The sequence below is a fragment of the Sarcophilus harrisii genome, chromosome 4 (genome assembly GCF_902635505.1).
Source record: "Sarcophilus harrisii chromosome 4, mSarHar1.11, whole genome shotgun sequence".
In the NCBI taxonomy this organism is placed as follows: domain Eukaryota; kingdom Metazoa; phylum Chordata; class Mammalia; order Dasyuromorphia; family Dasyuridae; genus Sarcophilus; species Sarcophilus harrisii.
In genome coordinates this window covers 147,337,181-147,355,461 of record NC_045429.1, presented here as the reverse complement: position 1 = coordinate 147,355,461, position 18,281 = coordinate 147,337,181, and the positions used below count along the sequence as shown (strand labels likewise).

At 31.6% G+C, this 18,281-nt stretch overlaps 1 protein-coding gene across 1 annotated transcript in view; it reads right to left on the bottom strand.

The window, feature by feature from the left end:
* SHPRH (SNF2 histone linker PHD RING helicase) overlaps nt 1–18,281 on the bottom strand; it is a 101,457-nt gene that overhangs the window by 56,315 nt on the left and 26,861 nt on the right. Inside the window, exons 7-14 of the mRNA XM_003769522.4 lie at nt 15,863–15,968; nt 14,538–14,791; nt 12,582–13,259; nt 10,650–10,901; nt 9,854–9,932; nt 3,957–4,120; nt 3,580–3,836; nt 827–948 (exon numbers count right to left, since the gene is read on the bottom strand). Coding sequence (XP_003769570.1) covers nt 827–948; nt 3,580–3,836; nt 3,957–4,120; nt 9,854–9,932; nt 10,650–10,901; nt 12,582–13,259; nt 14,538–14,791; nt 15,863–15,968 — 1,912 coding nt within the window. The remainder of the gene's footprint in view (nt 1–826; nt 949–3,579; nt 3,837–3,956; nt 4,121–9,853; nt 9,933–10,649; nt 10,902–12,581; nt 13,260–14,537; nt 14,792–15,862; nt 15,969–18,281) is intronic.

Here is an 18,281-nt window from a genome sequence, read left to right as displayed (position 1 = left end):
TAGCCTGATTTTGGCTACAAAATATGCAGACTATTTTGGAGTTAAAAAGAATTTTTTTTAAAAAAATCTGCCTATAGAAAATAGGGAATAGTAAAACTTTCTGCATTATGTTTATTGTTTTTATGGTTTTTATGCCTAGTGCCTGAGGATAAATCAAAAACTTTGTTTGGAAGACATGAATGGCATGAGATATGTTTGATGTATATATTTTATTTACATATCACCTTGTCTAAAACTGTTATCTAGTCAAATACTATTTCACATGATTTTCTTCTAACTAAATTTTCCTTTGATTTAAGTTAACATTTTGATAAAAAAAAATTATGTGAATCAAGGAAAAGACTGTTTTGGGGAGATGGAGAATAAGAAAAGAAAAACTTAGTATTAACTTCAAAATCTAACCTAAATCTCATGAATAAGCCAGAGAAAATAGTTAAAGAAGATAAATGGTTGAAGGAAACATGGAGCTTATGTTAAGGTTACTATAAAGCTAGGTAAAAATAATGGAAATGTTTAATTAGGAAGCATTTTTGTTTGTTGTCTTCTGGTAAATTTTTTACCAATGACCAGATGCAATTGGTAAATATTGCATCAATATTAAAAGGTCAGTTCCTTAGTTATTTTGAGATTCAACAATATTTTCTAAGTTAAACAGCACAAGGTCTGATGGTGCCAGTTGTAATAAAAGGTTATTAGTGATTTTTAAATAGGTTGCACAAGGAGACATCTGTAATAATTTCTAACTTATTAAAGTACCAAGCTTCACTTTGTCTCCTTCAGAATTTTTGAAAGGGAATAAGAAATAAACAAAGCAATCTGTTTCTACCTTTAATGATATGGATGCCAGCTAAGCCATTAAGAGCACAAACCAGTTGCCGATGTGCTTCTTCACATTCAGTTCGGCATTTCTTTTGCAGTGAAGTCAGCAACTCCTCCATGGTCATGGTACTGAAAGAAATAGAAAGGTAGTCAAACTTAGAAAACACTCGGGTATATTTTCAGTTGTAGTAGTATGGCAAACAATTAAACTATATGAATACTGGAAGGGAAATGAGGAAAGGAAACTTGTCAATTCAATGACTGCAGCTCACAGGCTATCTTTCACATAACTTTCAAAAAGAAGAGCTACAATAAAACTTTACTAGTTTTGTTGTGTAACAACAGAAGATTTGACTTCTTTATCAAAGAAAATAATGTAATATAAGTTTTGTTAACTCAGTCTTGAATCTCTGGTTCATTAAAGAAGGCACTAGGGAACAAAATTTTTTGTTGGTTTTTGTACATATGTACACAGAAATGATAGGTCAAATATGTGCCTATTCTGGGAATGGTCTACTGAAGAAGTAGACAGAATTATCACAGAAAGTAATAAATCACAATCATACCCAGAATGGAGCATCTATCAAAATAGTTTTTCCCCCTTGGGTTCAGGAAAAAAAGACAATTTATTGCCAATCTACTATTATATCGAAGCTACAATAAGTGAGAAATGTTTCCCTCTTCAAAAATCAACAAAATTTAAGTTATAATTCAGTACATTCAAAAGCAAATATGTATATTTAAACAAGATTATTCAGTTACTTCCTTAGAAGTAATATTTAGCCAGAGTTAAAGGAATCTGGTATTTCTGGTTTGTTTTATTATGCATCTTTCTTCTTAAAATCAAAGGGGAAAAGGCAAGTTATTTTAACTAGTGGTACTACCATAGGAGGCCTATCAAATAAATGCTCTAAAGAGAAAGTAACAATATTTGTATGATATTTGGCAACTTTATAGGGCTCAAAAGTATCACTACGCAAGAACCTACAAAGAGAATGAAGGGTTCCCTACACTTGGCAGAGAAATGAAATTCATAATGTAATCCTCATAAAAGCAGAAAAAGAACAACTATTTAGACTCAGGATTGAACTGAGTTATCTGAATAGAAGGTAATAGGGCAGAGTAGACAAGTTCTGGATTTGGATTCCAAGGACCAGTGTTGGAATTCTGGCTGTCTTTTCTAGTACTCGGGGAACACTGGTGAAAATGACTTTACTTCTGTCTCAGCATCTTCATCTGAAAAATAATGGAGATTGAGTAAATGATCTATGTCTATCTCAGCTCTAAACCTTTGGCTTCTTTTGAAACAGAAGATATAGGAGAGGGAAAATTATTTTTGAAGGACAACAAAATAATGCCTCATCATCATGAAGTTGCAGTGAGGAAAATGTCTTAAGAAACAAATAGAGAAGAATTTCTGACAAAATAAAAATAAGGGGTACTCAAAAAAACCCCAAAATGCCTTTTATATAACAAGTGTAGCTAGTTATAATGCTATACTTGTCAAATAGATAGGTACTCAGCACTACATAACCAAAAAGTAGGGGAATAGCACTGAATTTCAATAATGCCACTGATTTTTGTGGTAACCCAGGAAATGTTTTCTTATTGTTTTTGTTTCATTATCTATAGTGTTACTTACATACACAAATCTGTGTATATGTATGTGTGTGTGTACAGATCTGCATTCTAAATCAAAAGCTACATTAATGCGATAGTAAGCTTAAACATAGGAAAAAAATAGTTTATAACAAAGGTGTCAAATTCAAGGGGTCACTGTAGACTGAATATTGACTGAGAAAATCATATATTAATATTATCAATGTTTCATTGTATTTTTATTTATTTTCCTAAATGTTTTCTAATTCTATTTATTTTGATTTGGGATGTACTAGGGAATGTGGTGGGCTGTATACTACCAACAGGCTACATGTTTGACACCTCTGGTTAATAGAAGCCAAAAATTCAGATTCTCAATCAAAATATTAGCTATCCTGAAAGTTAAAAAAATTTTTAAACTCTTAAAAATATTAACAGTTTAAAGATGCACTTAGTCATTTGGGACACCCTATATGTCTCTTTCTATGCAAATTATTAGTCATTTTGAATAGTGAAGTATTGGTATGAAGAGAGGTCTATCTGCCTTATACCGAATTTTCCTCTTGCTTTTAAGTTTTGAAAACTTAAAGGCATTGAAAACAAAAGTTACTAACTCAGTATATTTAGATAAACTAAAATAAATGCAAAGAATGAAATTATTTTGGGTCAGTATTTTCCTAAAATTACTAATTGCAATAATCAAGAGAATAGTTTATTATTGCATTTAACTGTATATTTTGATATGACTAATTATAAACATCAGTTGCTTTGAGGAATTCAAATATATAATAATTTATAATAGCAATAACACTTAATACTTATTTTCTATATAGAATGTTTAAATTGCTTGTATAAATAAATTCTCATCTTTGCAAAAGTTATTTTATATGGAAATGAATGCATAGATAATTCAGTTACTTGCTTATGTAGTAAGATAGCAAAGATTAAAAAAAAATTGTAGTCTAGATAAAATAAAAAATATTTCAATAAAGAGATGTGCAGTAGAATTCTCTAGTCATTTCTTTTCCTAAGTAGAATGAATTTTTGAGGCTGAGTATAGATAAGGAAATATCTGTTTTGCGTTTTTTTCCCTTAGAGTGATCAGGAGTCAATGTTATTTAAGTATCATCAATAACAGGGTAAAGGAATTATAAGTAAAACCTTTTTTGTAGTGGCAAGAATTCTCCTCGAACAGCTTGTGGATGGCAGCAAGCCTGTCTGAGTCTCAATAGAGGGTAGAGAATAGACGTGACGGTCCTCCTGTCCAGGCTGCTGAGTTTCAGAGCCCAATCAGATATCTTTCTAAGCTTTGCCAAGGCATCCTGACAACACACCTCATGCTGACGGTGATAGAAATGTCTTTCCACTGGAGAAAAGTGAAGCCAGTGAATATCTTCTGTCTGTGGAGGAATCTGGATCTGAGAATGAAAAGCAACAGGATATTCCATGTTCTTTCTTTACAAGAATCGTGTGTGTGTGTGTGTGTGTGTGAACATTCTTAAAAGATTTTTTTTTTTTTTTTTTACAATTTTACTTACTTGGTCAATTACATCCTTCTTTGCAGATCTCCACATTATCTTGGCAATAAGCTCATAGAGGGGTTGAGGATTTTTCCTGCAGTAAGGACGATACAGGAGTTGATCCCACCAGTGTTTGACCCAATATGGATCAATACCAAGGAACAGCACTAACCCATAGAGATCTAAAAAGAAAGGAAAAAAACAAGATCATCTGTTTCGTGTTTCTTTGTTATTGTTTAGAAGTACTACTGTCAAGGGAGGATTATTTATTTATTTTTTTTAAAAGAAATTATTCATCATTAGTTATACAGGGCATAACACTTTTCAAGGAATTAAATGTGAATCAGAAAGGATCTTAGGGAGCTTACATTACAAAAGTACAAGTTTAATATGTTACGGGATTATATATATATAATATGCTGGAATATTTTCATTTATTATCCTAAAGATTCTAAGAGGCCAGCAAAAAGAGAAATTCAACACCTATTTAATTCAAAAGACTAAAATTCTCCTAAGATGTTGTCAGAGACATACTTGCTTGGAAATATGTGAAGCTTTACTTGGTGAATAAAATGAGTGATCTGAAACTAACATAAATAAAAAGTATCTACACAATACAATACCCCCTGGATCAGAAAACACCAAGTAAATGAAGGGATGGTTCATAGAAAATATTAGGTCTCTGATTTAAAGATTCAAGCCAAAAACTTTTAAAAGAATTATATTTTCCTTACTTTATACCAAAGAAATTGAACAATAGTTAAGATGATTCCTGAAACAAGTTTTTTTTTTTCCCTCTAAAATCAATAACCTAAAAACTCAGAAAAAGATAAAGCTGAATAAACAGCAACAGGAATTCATGCAGACCACACTACAGAAATACAGCCTGAGAGGGAAGGGGAAAAACACACACTCATACCCATCCATACCCACACCCACCAGTATTTTGAGGGGAATATTTCTGCCTTACTTGTAGTTTCCAAGTGTTCTTCAAGGAGAAACAATCATCCATATAATCATTTAGGAATCATATAACATGTACTATGATTTTGAACTCTTAATTTTCAAATGTCTAAAAATTTTGATGCTGTCATAACAGATAAGAGATTAAAATTGGGCTTTTTAACAACACAGTATTAATTTTTCACAGGTTTACATTTTGTTTCTGTAATTACATTGTAATCTTCTGGAGGGAAGAATCTGGATCTTCTTATCTTGCTCTCCTGACCACCGCCTGCCCCAAAATAGTGCCTTGAACATAGCAAGCATTCAACAAAGATCTATTGCTTTAGATCAGTTTATTCAAAAGATCTATCAAAAGATTTATTTTATAAGTAGAGGATGGCAAAATCTCAGACACTTTGTTAGCAGACTGTATTTTATAACATACAATATACTATAAAATTATAATATAATTATATTATATAAAAAATAAATTTATGTAATAATATATTATAAGCATTTCTACCTTATTACTAGATGATTAATGGAAAAATGTGAGGAGGAAATGGTTAGAAATATGCTGATAAAAAAAAAAAAGACCACAGCAAATTTTCTTATTTCCTAGACTAGAGAGCTACAGAGACTGCTCTCATTTCCCATGGAAAGGATACTGCAGGTAAATGTCACATGATCTAGTATCTATTTCTATTATAAAACTGTCCATTTCTGCCATAAACAAATGTGAGCTAAGACTTTCGTGAGGTTTTCTACCTACATATCATTTCAGTTTCTATCTCACGTGCCTTAGAGCTGGTCTCAAGCTTCAAAATTCCTACATGTAGTCCTACCAGATTAAAATGTAATTGTTTAATAACAATAAAATGGAAATGTTTAATAAAATAAAAATTCAAAACAATTTAGATAATGTTAATTTGTGGTTTTCTAAGTCAGTAAGCAGCTCCATTTCAATTTTAGTTTGATACCACTACTATAAAAAATAATCAATCATCCTTTCTAACATAAAAATATCTTTGTAAAAGATTTTAAAAACACTAAAGTGTTTGGTCTTATCAGCAAAAGCTCTATACTCAGTTAAAATAATTTATTTTGCAAGACAATAAGGACATTGGGGGCAGCTAAGTGATGCAGTGGACAGAGCACCAGTCCTGAAGTCAGGAGTACCTGAGTTCAAATCTGATCTCAGACACTTAACAATCTCTAGCTGTGTGACCCTGGGCAAGTCACTTAACCCCAATTGTCTCAGCAAAAAAAAAAAAAAAATAGTAAAAAAAAAAAAAAAAAAAAGACAATAAGGACATGAACTTCTAGGATGAAAAGTTAAACCTAAAAGTTAAACTTCTATAATAAATTTCCTGTTTAAGCATTATTATGACTCAAACACTCATTGAAATTTTTGAGCTCAATATTAGAGAAACAAAGTATGAAAGAGAATTTAAGAAACAAAAGATCATTTCTAAAATATAAAATTTTATCTTGACAAACTAACTAGTTCAAACATCATTAGTGAACAGTTTCTTAAATTAGGACTTTTAAATATGCTGGTATTAGTCTTTAAATAAATACCTTCAATTTGTCCATATAAATTATGTATTTTTGAAAGCTCTGTCTAAAACATCATGATACTCAGGTATTGATTTTCAAATTCTATTTTATGAATGCATTCAACATTTTCAAGTTATAGTAACTGATGTTCACAATTTTATTTTAATAAGATTACATAAGTAGTGACTATTCACTTTATGCAAGGACCATTTTCTTGGAGATGGAAACTGAAAGGGCATCTAATCTAAACTCATTTTTTGATTCTATCATCCCTACTAGTTTTCAACCTATATTATTTTACATCTCTCCTCTCCCCCTGCTTCCTGACAAAATTCTTTTTATAAAGGCATCTACTTCCTCTCTTCTTACTTGCTTTTAAAACCTCTGCAATCTGGCACCTGGCTTTACTATAGGTTAGTGGCTCCTTTTGCAAAAGTTACCAATGTTATTTATTTGGCACACATTACAATATTTTCTCAATCCTCATCCTTCTCTAAGACTTCTTAGTGCTGTTGATCAGTCTCTTCTCCTGGATACTCTTACCTCTCTAGGTTTTTATGACATTGCTTTCTCCTGGTTCTTCTTCTTCTTCCTATCTGATTGCTCCTTTCCAGTCTCCTTTGGCTATATCTTCATTCCAGGTCATGTCTATCATGAGACTATAAGAGATTCCTCCAAAATTCTGTACTGGGTTCTCTCCTCTTTTTCCTCTACACTCTCACTTCAAGATCTTATCAGCTCCTATTGATTCAACTATCACCTCTATGCAAATGATTCTGAGCTCCAGTACTCCATTACCAATTACCTGTTGGGTATATCGAATTAGATATCTGGCAGACATTTCAAATTCGACATATTCAAAACAGAATTCACTATCTTCTTAAATCATCCTTATCTTCCCAACTTTTCTATTACTGTAGAAGGCACTACTATCCTAATTATCGATGCTCAAAATTTTCATTCCAATTCATTTTCTACTCACCTGTCAAAATGATTTTCTTAAATTTTAGGTTTGATTATATCAGCCTATCCCCTCAAGGAAAAACCCAAACCCATACCCAAATCAACCTTACTAAATAAGCTATGTCACCTCTCTACAAAGTCTCCAATTCAGCTACAGTCTACTTCGTGTTATTCCCATATGACATTCCATCTTCTGACTCCCTGCATTGGTGATGACTGCACACCTAGAATACTCCCTCCTGTCATATCTACATCTTGGCTTTTCTGGCTTCTTTTAAAGAATCTGTTTTCACCCCACCTTTGACAATAAGCCTTTAACAGTCCCCTAATGCTAGTTCCTCTGTTCTAAGATTACTTTCTATTTACACTGTATAATCACCTTTTTGGACATATTATTTACATCTTGTTTTCCTCATTAGAATATGAGTCCCTTGGGTGTTGTAGTCATATTTTTACCTTTACCCCTCCCCCTTAACCCAGTGTCTGGCACTCAGAAAATGCTTAATCAGGTTTACTATCTGAGTGAAATGAGGAACTAAAGGCCGAAAGTAGTTAAACAAATTACCCAAAATCACATATATTTGATGTTCAAGCCAAGATACAAAGGTAAATATCCTGAATATATACACAATGTTCTCTGTAATACACAAACATGTTTTCTTCCCAGAAATATAATCTACAAAAAACAAAAACAAAAAATCTACAAAAAAAATATCTACTACAAATACTATTTATAACTTTACCAGCTATATTTAAACATTTTAAATTTTTTTCAAAGTTTTTATTCATATTTAATATCTCTTCTAACTTTTAATCTCTGATCCTACAATGTACAATTCTTCTCTCCTCACAACAAACGAGATTAACAATTATAGACCGTGTCTGGCCAATGAGAAAATGGACAGTCAGAATTAGAAGGGGGAGAGGGATTTTCAACTCACTGATCTTTCTATCACATCTTACTTCTTGTAGTGACCTCCTAAATTACTGTCTTTAATTTTCCATTGTACGTTATAGGTATTTCAAGTTAATCTAGTTTAAACTGAATTCATCACCATTTCACCAAAATATATTCTCTTTCCTTGATTTCTCCTATTTGTTATTGGAACCAACATTTTCCTAATCTTCGGTGTTCCTAAGCTTAGAATTATCCAACAGCTCTTTCTTTCTCATTTCACGCATTCAGTTAGTAATGAATTTCATCTTCACAACAGTAATGAGTCTTCATCCATCTGCTCTACACCACCATCCTTGGATCCATTACCTTTTTACCTGAACTACTGCAATAACTTCTCTATTTCTAATCTCTTTTTCCTCCTGTTGATCTTACATACTACTGTCCAACTAATCCTGTTGATACACAAATTATTCTTGTCTCCATTCACAGCTCAAAAACTTAGGTCCCTACAGCACAGTGTTGCCTTGGTCTGGCATTCATATATAGCTACAACTGACGTTTGCAACCTTGTTTGGCATTTCTCTTCTTTAAATTCACCATATTGCAAACAAATTTAATTCCTCACCATGCCCTCTGGCCAAGGATAACTTCACTCTATCTAAAATCACAACTCTTGATTTTTAAATTTCTTTTATGTTTTGGTGGGCAACAGCTGGCTTGGTTTTATTTGTTATATTATGAAGGGAATTCTCAGGTGACTCTGTTCTAGACACTGAAATGCCAAGGGCCTTGTTTAGACTCAGTACCTGCCGAGATGGCACCTGAACCCTGGTCCTAGAACTAAGGCAGCACATTTGCATGCTCTCATTTGTTGTGATAACTGCCCCATCTATCCTGAGCAGTCACCTTGTCCCTACCTTAAGTCTCTTCTTTTCCCAAATGTAAAAATAACAAAACCCTAAAACATTTTCTTGTTTATTCTTAGCATCAGCCTTGGCTTCTGATGAGCCTGAGCACTCTAGACACTTTTCTGAGATTGTGATATGCCTTTGTATTCATCCTCTGTAACAAGGTGGTACAGAAGAGTGTGTGCTGGACCTAAAGTCAGAAGACTGGAGTTCAAAATTGGCCTCAGACACTTACTAGCTCTGTGACCCTAATAAATATTTTTGAGATTTGATGATATAACTGCTTGTGATTTTTAACACCATAAACCCTGCTATCCTGTTCCTGGTTCCCAGACTTCCAAACTATGCTAGAATATAAATCTGTTGTCGCGTAATCAAAGATTGTATGTTCAAAAGGAAAACTCGTCCTTGAGTTTATTTTTAAAAATACCCCCAAACTCTTTATATTCATTTCTGAGTAATCTGTTGAAAAAGAGCCATCCATTTGAATAGGATTTAGTTTTATTACTTTCAGTGAAAAATGAGAAAATATTTTTATAATATATAATTCAAATCTTCCACAAATAAGTTAATCCTTTCAAACTAATATGCATAATAATCTAAAAAGAAGAAACACAATACATAAGCTATTTATACTTTACCTTCTAATCCTCTCTGTACTGGAGTGCCACTGACACACCAGCGATTGATTCCACTCAAGCGCAGAGCCATTTCAGCAGCCTAATGAAAGGGAACAGGAATAATAAACAAATTGTTTGAAAAAAGCAAAAATCAGAAGTAAATGTACTCTTAGAAAAACCCATGAATTTCTGTATTCCAAATTACATGTACATTGCTATTACCAAACTATATATAAATGAATACATTTAAAAAAAATGTATAATCACCTAATAGCTTCACAGTTCAGGTTATACTATAGTCATAAAATTCTGGGTATATAAACAGTGTGAGGTAATCATATAAATATTTATATCTACATTTCTCTTTCTTTTCATTTTAGTGGGATAAATTAGCCTATTGTCCTTTAAAGTGACAATTCTGCTTCAATTTGGTCTCTCTGGAATTGCTAAATAACAGTCATCTTGAGTCCATGGCATTCTACTCTACCAAATGAATTTCCACAAAAAGCAGACATGATTATGAATACTCTAATTTATTGGCTATTGTATACAAAATGATTCAAATCTTTAAACTTGCAAGTAAAAACTGATAAATAAATGCCTTTTAGTCATATACATTCATTCATATAGCCTAAAATACCAACAAATATAAAATGTGTTATCTGCAAACTTCTGACTGAGACAACATTCTGGTATGCATGATAGATATTTTGAGAAGGATTTTCATTAGGAAATTAAAAGCTAGTGAGAGAGATAATAAGGAATCCCCCTCCCTCACCCTGGGCATATCTAAAATTTTTCCACAACTATTTCTCACCTTTGCTGTAGTACACTCAACCATCTGAGCTTCATCCAGACAAATTCTCCACCATTCCACTGCTACCAAGGGACTTGGTATGGCCATATAGCGTTTCTGATTCCGGAAGCGACGCCCATCCTCACTGTTGCTGTGGGGGATATCTACATAATTCAATTCTGACCGAAGAACATCATAGGTGGTGATAACTACATCCTGCTCCGCCAACATATGAGGCTGTAAGAAGCCATGTTTCTTTACCCCTTGATATACCTGGATATTAATAAACATCATAATAACAATAAGAAATGAAATATCTTTAAACTTTCAACTAATAAATATGGCTCAGTAAGCGTCACACTTTCTCTTGGGTCATTGCACCTATTTTAAGATTATACTGTATCAAAATGTAAGAAGGGGCATAAGCATTGAGAGTAAAATAGGCTATTGAACTCAGTTTAGTTATGTCACTATACTTCATAGAAGTTTTATAGGAATTCAAAAATAGCTCTAAGGCTGGTAAGGTAAGGTCTGGAGATCAAACAGAAACACCTAAGAGGTTAGCAGTCATAAAATTAATACTAGAAAGTACAATCTCTTCTACATAAGAACTGTTCTGTTTAGAATCCATGGAAATTAATTTATTAATATAAAATATCTAAAATAATAACATCTGATTTTTATATGACACTTAAAATTATATATATATATATATATATATTATTTAATCCTCACAACAATTCTATGAAGTAAATACTTAGACATAGATATTATTCCCATTGTACTGGTGAAGAATCTAAGTTTCAGTATTAAGCCAATTGCTAGCAATTGTTATACAATTAGCAAAAATTAAGAGATAGGAGTGAAACTCGGGTTCCTTCTGCCTCCCAGTTCACCAGCATATTAAAATATTAATTAGTAACAGCACTTAGAAATAAAGCTTACTATACTAATTTTTCAATTTTGCAGTGGTTTTTACATGGAAAACTGAAAAATTTTATTTTTAGTTACTTCTCAATTCAGTAATTCTCAATCATTAACTAATTGGAAATAAATTCTGGCTTTGGGTGCTTTTTGATCCCACACTTACTATAAGCAGATTCTATATTCTGAAATAGACTAAAAAAAAAAGAGGTTGATTTTAGATTTCCTTGTTTATTTAAAATATCTTTCAAAATACTTGCTTGTTGATAGCTGGCATAGCACATGTATACATGTTTACTTTCTAAAGTATTCAACTTTTTTCCCTTTACCAATATTCAAAAGAAACACAATATATTATGCCTAATCATGCTGTGTTTCTCTTTATGGCTAAATATGAATTATTGCATGTAGGATTTTTATTTATTTATTTGCCACATTAATGCAAAATTTCCTGAAAATGGCATGCCAGATTCTTTCTGAATTCTTGAATGTATATTATATATATATATTCATCTATTTCTTCTGGGTTTTTTGCATCTTTGCACTCAACATTTTTATTTTTTTCATTTCTACTGTTCACAGAATATGAAACCCAGAAACTGTAGAAATGAGCTATTTTGGAATCTCATTTATCTAGAACACAGTTGAGAAAAAGAAAGTAAAAAAAAAAAAATACTCTAAAAAGTGAAGTAAAGTAAAAATTTTACAAAGTCCATGCACTTTGGTTATTCATTTAAAACTCACCTCTTTTTTTTTTAAATATTCAATTTTAATTAACTTTCTAAGACAAGAACAGAGTATAAACAGTAAATCAGGTGTAAAAAAAGACTGCTGTGACAAATACAAGGCAGAAAGGTTTCTGAATTTATTTACACTTGCCTTAAAACTTCTGCTTTAAGATTCCTCTACAATTATCTAATTTATAAAATCTTTTTGGTGGTCAAAAGATATGGGAGGTCCTAAAAGTATTTCAAGGAAATCCGGGAAAAAAAAATTGTATTTTCTATCTTTTCAAAAGACAAATCTTACCAAGACCTGTAGAGAAGATGACCTCACATGCCGGTTGATTTCATCCACCCACTGGTGACAGATAGAACTTGGAGAGATGATCAAAGTTGCTCCTGTGGAAACTGGTTTCATTGCAACTAGGCAGTGGGGGCAGTAAAAAGGCTTAATTTTCAAGTTTTCCTCTTTGTAGTTCACACATTCTGCATGTTGCCACAGGTGGCATTTCAGACACTGAACACGGGCTTTACAATCCATTAAGCCAAGTTCACCACAAATACACTCAAAACGATAGTCAGAAGTATTGAAAGGACTCATAGAATTGGCATGTGAAATCTCACAACCAAAAAATTCTTCAGATTCAGATACTTTGTCCTTCATGTTCTCTTCTTCTGAATCTGATTTACTTTTAGAGGCAGCAGCACGGGTATTTGGGCGATCACTGGATGATGGACAGTGTCTTTGCAAATCAGTAGCATTTAATTCTTCAGCTTTAGGCTGAAGTTTTTCATTTGAGTGTTGGTCAGATTTTTTCCTCAGTCTGCCCCGATATCTACTGACCTCACAATAATCATGTCCATTTTCAGTGATATCCAAAGATAGGGATTTTTTCCCTTTATTTTCAGAAACTGGGTCCTTGCTCTCTGATTGAGGTTTTCCTTCAGAAAGTTTATTTTGACTCTTTCTAGGACTCTTTGTTGCCTTTTGCAAAATTAATAAAGAGAAGAATTTTTTTTAATGGCACTCTAATTTCAGAAAAAAAAGGGGGGGAAATTGAAAAATATAAGATTTTTTAAAAATTAAGTAAATAAAATTTCAATTTCCTAACACTGTTACCCTTAGTCCTGAGTAATAATATTCAAGAACAGTTTATGTGTCCCATAAAACATCCTTAAATGGTCTCCAGGTTTTCCAAAATAAGTAAGGATGTATTGTTATCTATGTCAAAAGGAAAAGAAGGAAGGAATGAAGGAAGGAAGAGAAGAAAAGAATGGAGGGAGAAGATGAGAGGGAGGGAAAGAGGGAAGGAGAAGAGGAAGAAATAAAGGAGGGAAGGAAAGAAGAAACAGAAGATGGGGGAACTTCTTAACTCCTTCCAACTTTATTGATGGAAATACTTCAATTGCAGTTTAAAGCAATAGGTACAATCCTTTTACTCGTCTTACTTGACAAAGAAATTTAACCTGTCTTTCCCTTCTGCTTTCTCTACTTTTGAAGACCCAAAATTCAGGGAAGAATTCAGAGGCTCATAATGCATTGTTCTGAAGGAAGTTTTCTTTCAGAAAGCAAGTAAGAACAAAAAGGACAGATTGATTTTCTACAAGATCTCTTGCCCTGTCACAGCAGAGGATTGATATTTGAGAATCATCATTCTATGAACCAAAACTACTTGGTTTGTTATTGCTTAAAGGATTAATTTCTTTCATATTAAATATAATTAAACTACAACCTGAAAATATACAGCTGTTATTTATAACAAAATTATTTCAATTTGCAAATACTTCAATGATGATCTTTTTCCTAAAAGAAAATGGATATTTGTGACTCTAGGAAAACAAGGCATAGGATTACAACAATGTCAAAAGTCCTATAATGATGAAAAATAGGAGATATGGAAATGAAAACAAAAGTTTTAGAAAAGCATTAAGAACTATACAAATACAAGGTATTATTTATTAATATTTGAAAATTTGAAAAGAGGTTTTAAAATTAATAATGTTTTGATCAGAATAGAGAAGTTATTTTAAATACTGTCATTTCATTAAACATTCATAAATCACTTAATTAAAAAGAGGAAATCTGAATCAGAGTTGGAGAGTATGCATAAATATTTTATAAGCCAAATTTTCACCTTCAAACCAAAAATTCCTAAAGGCAGATGCTACACTTTTCCAGAACAATGAGCATAGAAGAGGCACAAAAAATTCTGAAGAACAAATGTTAATGGATTCTTTCCTTTAAAAAAAAATATTATTTTACCTGTTTAGTTCTAAAACATGTTGGCTGTTCCTTGTAATTCTTCCCCAGTTTAAAAGATCCAGCCAAACCATGACCTTTGACTTGTTCTACAACTCGTTCTGTAATTAATTTTTCCAAACTTTTCTTTAGAAGCCGCCGATTCCTCTGTACATCATACCTATATATGGTACTGACATATTTGAAGATGGCAATGATGGAAGCTCCTTTCTTTGCATTCATTTCTTTCACAGCTGCTAATAGCATCACACGCAAACCTACATATACAAAAACACAATGATTCAAGCAAAATAAATGAAAAAAAAATTCAAAGGGAAAAGGGTCAACATGGAAAAATGAGGGTTTATTGCAGAAATGCTCAGTGACAAGTATGCAAAATTATTTAAAGTAGCTTTACCTACTTTATCTACTACTACTAAAATAATTATTTTATTTAAAGTAAATGTGAAAAATGATAATTATGTTTATATTTTATGATTAAGAAATAACCAAATTGTAGCATATTAATATAGTAAATTATGGTAATCAAATGAATCAATAAATTTTGGTTATCAAAAATAAACAAATAGAAAAAATATTGAAGGAATTTGACAAGACTTTTTACATAAACTGAAATAGCAAAGACAGAAAATCAGAATGACATATACAGTAATTACAACGTTTATTTTAAAAAATCAAACTAGACAAGAAACAAAACATACAGGGAAAGGGCACGATACTAATTAAGATACCAATGTTATTTATTTAACTGGCCTTTTTTCATTTAGTAACCTGTAAATAGTTTGAAGTTTATTAATTTTACGTATGATTAAAATTTATTTATTTGAATGTTTTGTAGATGGTTTTTGATATAATAAACTCCTAAAAATACAGAATTTGTAAAGAAAAGTAAGCTGTCAACAGTACAGAATTAATCATTGTAATACTAATTTTTACTGACATAAATGCTACTCATGCTAAACTAGTGATCTTGCAATCTATGATTCTTCATATGAGAAATTAAAAATATTTAATATGAATTATCATAACATTAATTTACATTTAAATATGAAATATACAGTGTTCTAATATGATAAAAATATTTTCAAAATAAACAAAAACTAAAAAAAAATATAAAATATAGTAAACTTTGCCAAAAGTTTACTTTTGGGTAAAGAAGAACATACAAACTAACCTTAAAAATTATATGTAATCATAAGAATTATAAATGTTCTTAATGACTACAAGAAAATCATCATCAACAATAAGATGTCTCTATTAGAAGGTTCCCAAGAATTAGAACAAAGATTAGAAACATAAGTATTTAAAATATAGACATAAATACTTACTGGGGTACTGTATTCTTTCCTTAGATTGAAACTCCATCATCTTAGATTTCCCCTTTTTGCTTTCTTCAGCAGGTTGTGGAGGTATGAAGTAATTTACCAGTTTTCCCTGATATGAACGATATTTAGCAGTCACCCACTAGACTTTCAGATTCATCATTACAGATTGCTTAATATTAAGCTTTAAAATTTGGATATGAGCTATCAGATTATAAGCAAATATACCATGTATGAAGGATGCTATGAAAAAAAGTAAAATGTATAGGCTTACATACAAATTGGACTTTTTTTGTTAAATTAATTACATATAAATATATATACACACACATATATGTATTTTAAATATTTAAAAATAATTAACCTCATACATTTTCATGATGCGATGGAAAAAGCACTAATTTCAAAGTCAGAGGATGTGGGTTCACTTTCTGGCCCTGGCACTCATATTTGTTGTGACCTTGACGCAAGTTACTTCTTAACAACTCTAGTTTTCTATATAGTGAGGAGTTGGACTACAAAGATCTCCAAGGTCCCTTTAGTTCTAATCCTATGATATGAATACAAAAATGTATTTCGTATAATGCAATGATTGTTTTAATACATTTCATCTGTTAAGTTTATTATAATGGTATGATGATAATCAATTGAAATAAAAACAGTAAAAATGCCCCCTTCATCAACAAAAGGTTAATGCTTTATTCTTTTGAGTCATGTTTTTTCTAAATAGGGATGATAGACCTAAACAGATCATTCGCTTCTAGCAGTGATCAAGAACATCTATTCATAAAAGGCTTGTCTAGAAATAGGCTATGCAGCTACTAAAACTATATAAAATTTGTCCTTTTTATTGTATCTATCTAACCATGGTCCAATATTTTCTAATATATTAATCAAAAGTCATCATCAACAATGTCCACTTAATTACAAGAAATTAAAGGAAAATTATTTTACATACAAAGATAGTACTCCCAATATGCCTTGCAATGTTTACTTGGTAAAGAGAGCGTGGATTAAGCCAATCACACATTCTGATCAGGGTGCTCCATGTGATGTTTGAAATACATTTATAAAATAAATGTTTTGGATACGGTATTAGGTATTCTATAGAATATAGGTTTTTGTTTTTTTTTTTTTTTTTACCTAGAATTTTTATCGAGAATCAATTAACATTTACAAATCACTTACTACATGGGAGACACTGTGCAAAGTATATAATCATGAAAAAAAGTTCTTGCCTTCAAGCTAGTAATAACAATAGCTGACATTTCCATAGCTCTCTAAAATGTTTTATATACCTTCTCATTTGAGCCACACAATAACCCTGTGAAATAGGTGTTATTATTATCCATATTTTACAAATGGGCAAAATGAGGCTAAGTGGTTAAATGACTTGCTCAGGGTCACACAACTAGTAAAGTGTATAAGGCAGAATTCGAACCAAGTCTTCCTGACTCCAAGTCTAATACTCTTTCTACTACACCAGGCTGCTTATAATCTAATGAGGGGCTAAGAGGGAAACAAAAATCATATAAAGTTGATTGTGAGAAGGATAAAACAGAAATCTAGAAACCAATGCATTAAAAAAAATTTAAAGTGAAAGTAATTACTTTCCACCATAGAAATCAGAAAAGATTTCAAGGAAAAGTTGATACTTGAACTGGACCTTGAAGAAAGAGAAAGTTTTTGACAGTGGAGAAACTATAGGTAATAGGATGGTTTACATAAAGTCAATAGTCCTTTGAGTGCAGATTTTTATGAAATAAAAGTTCGGAAAAGTAGGATTGTGGATGGTGCAATCTTTTAAATGCTATAGTAAGGAATTTAAATTTTAGATATCATTATATAAACTTTGGGTTTGCCAATCTCAAATTGTTTTTTTGTTTTTTGGCACATAAATTCTAAATTGGAATTTTCCAGAGGTTAAGGAAAAGTCAATTTTGGCAGATGGCAATGACCTAAGAATATACAGTCCACTTTAAAAAAATTCAACTCTTAAATATACTGTTTACTAAGGTATTCTAGATAAACATAAGGGGTTCAGGTACAGGCTGGATTACATAACCTCTGAGGCTCCTTTCAACTCTGATTCTATTACTCCTATGTCTCTGGTTTGTCTCATCATTAAATACCTTTACTGGTTTCTCAAGTCATTTATGTTATACTCTGAGGAAGACTTCTAGAAATAATATGAGAGATAGTAACATTTTTGCAAGTAGCAGATCACTGTCAACACTGAGTCAATGTTTTTCTTGCTAACAAAGAGGCGATGAAAGAGAAAACATTTCAATTAGCCACCATTAGTGGGCAAATTCTTCTATGTTAACTATCTGTAGTTCCAAAGGATATTTAAAACTTTGACTTTTGTGTCAAAACAAGGATTCAGAACATACTGTTTTTCTTGAACACAATAAGTCCTTTATTC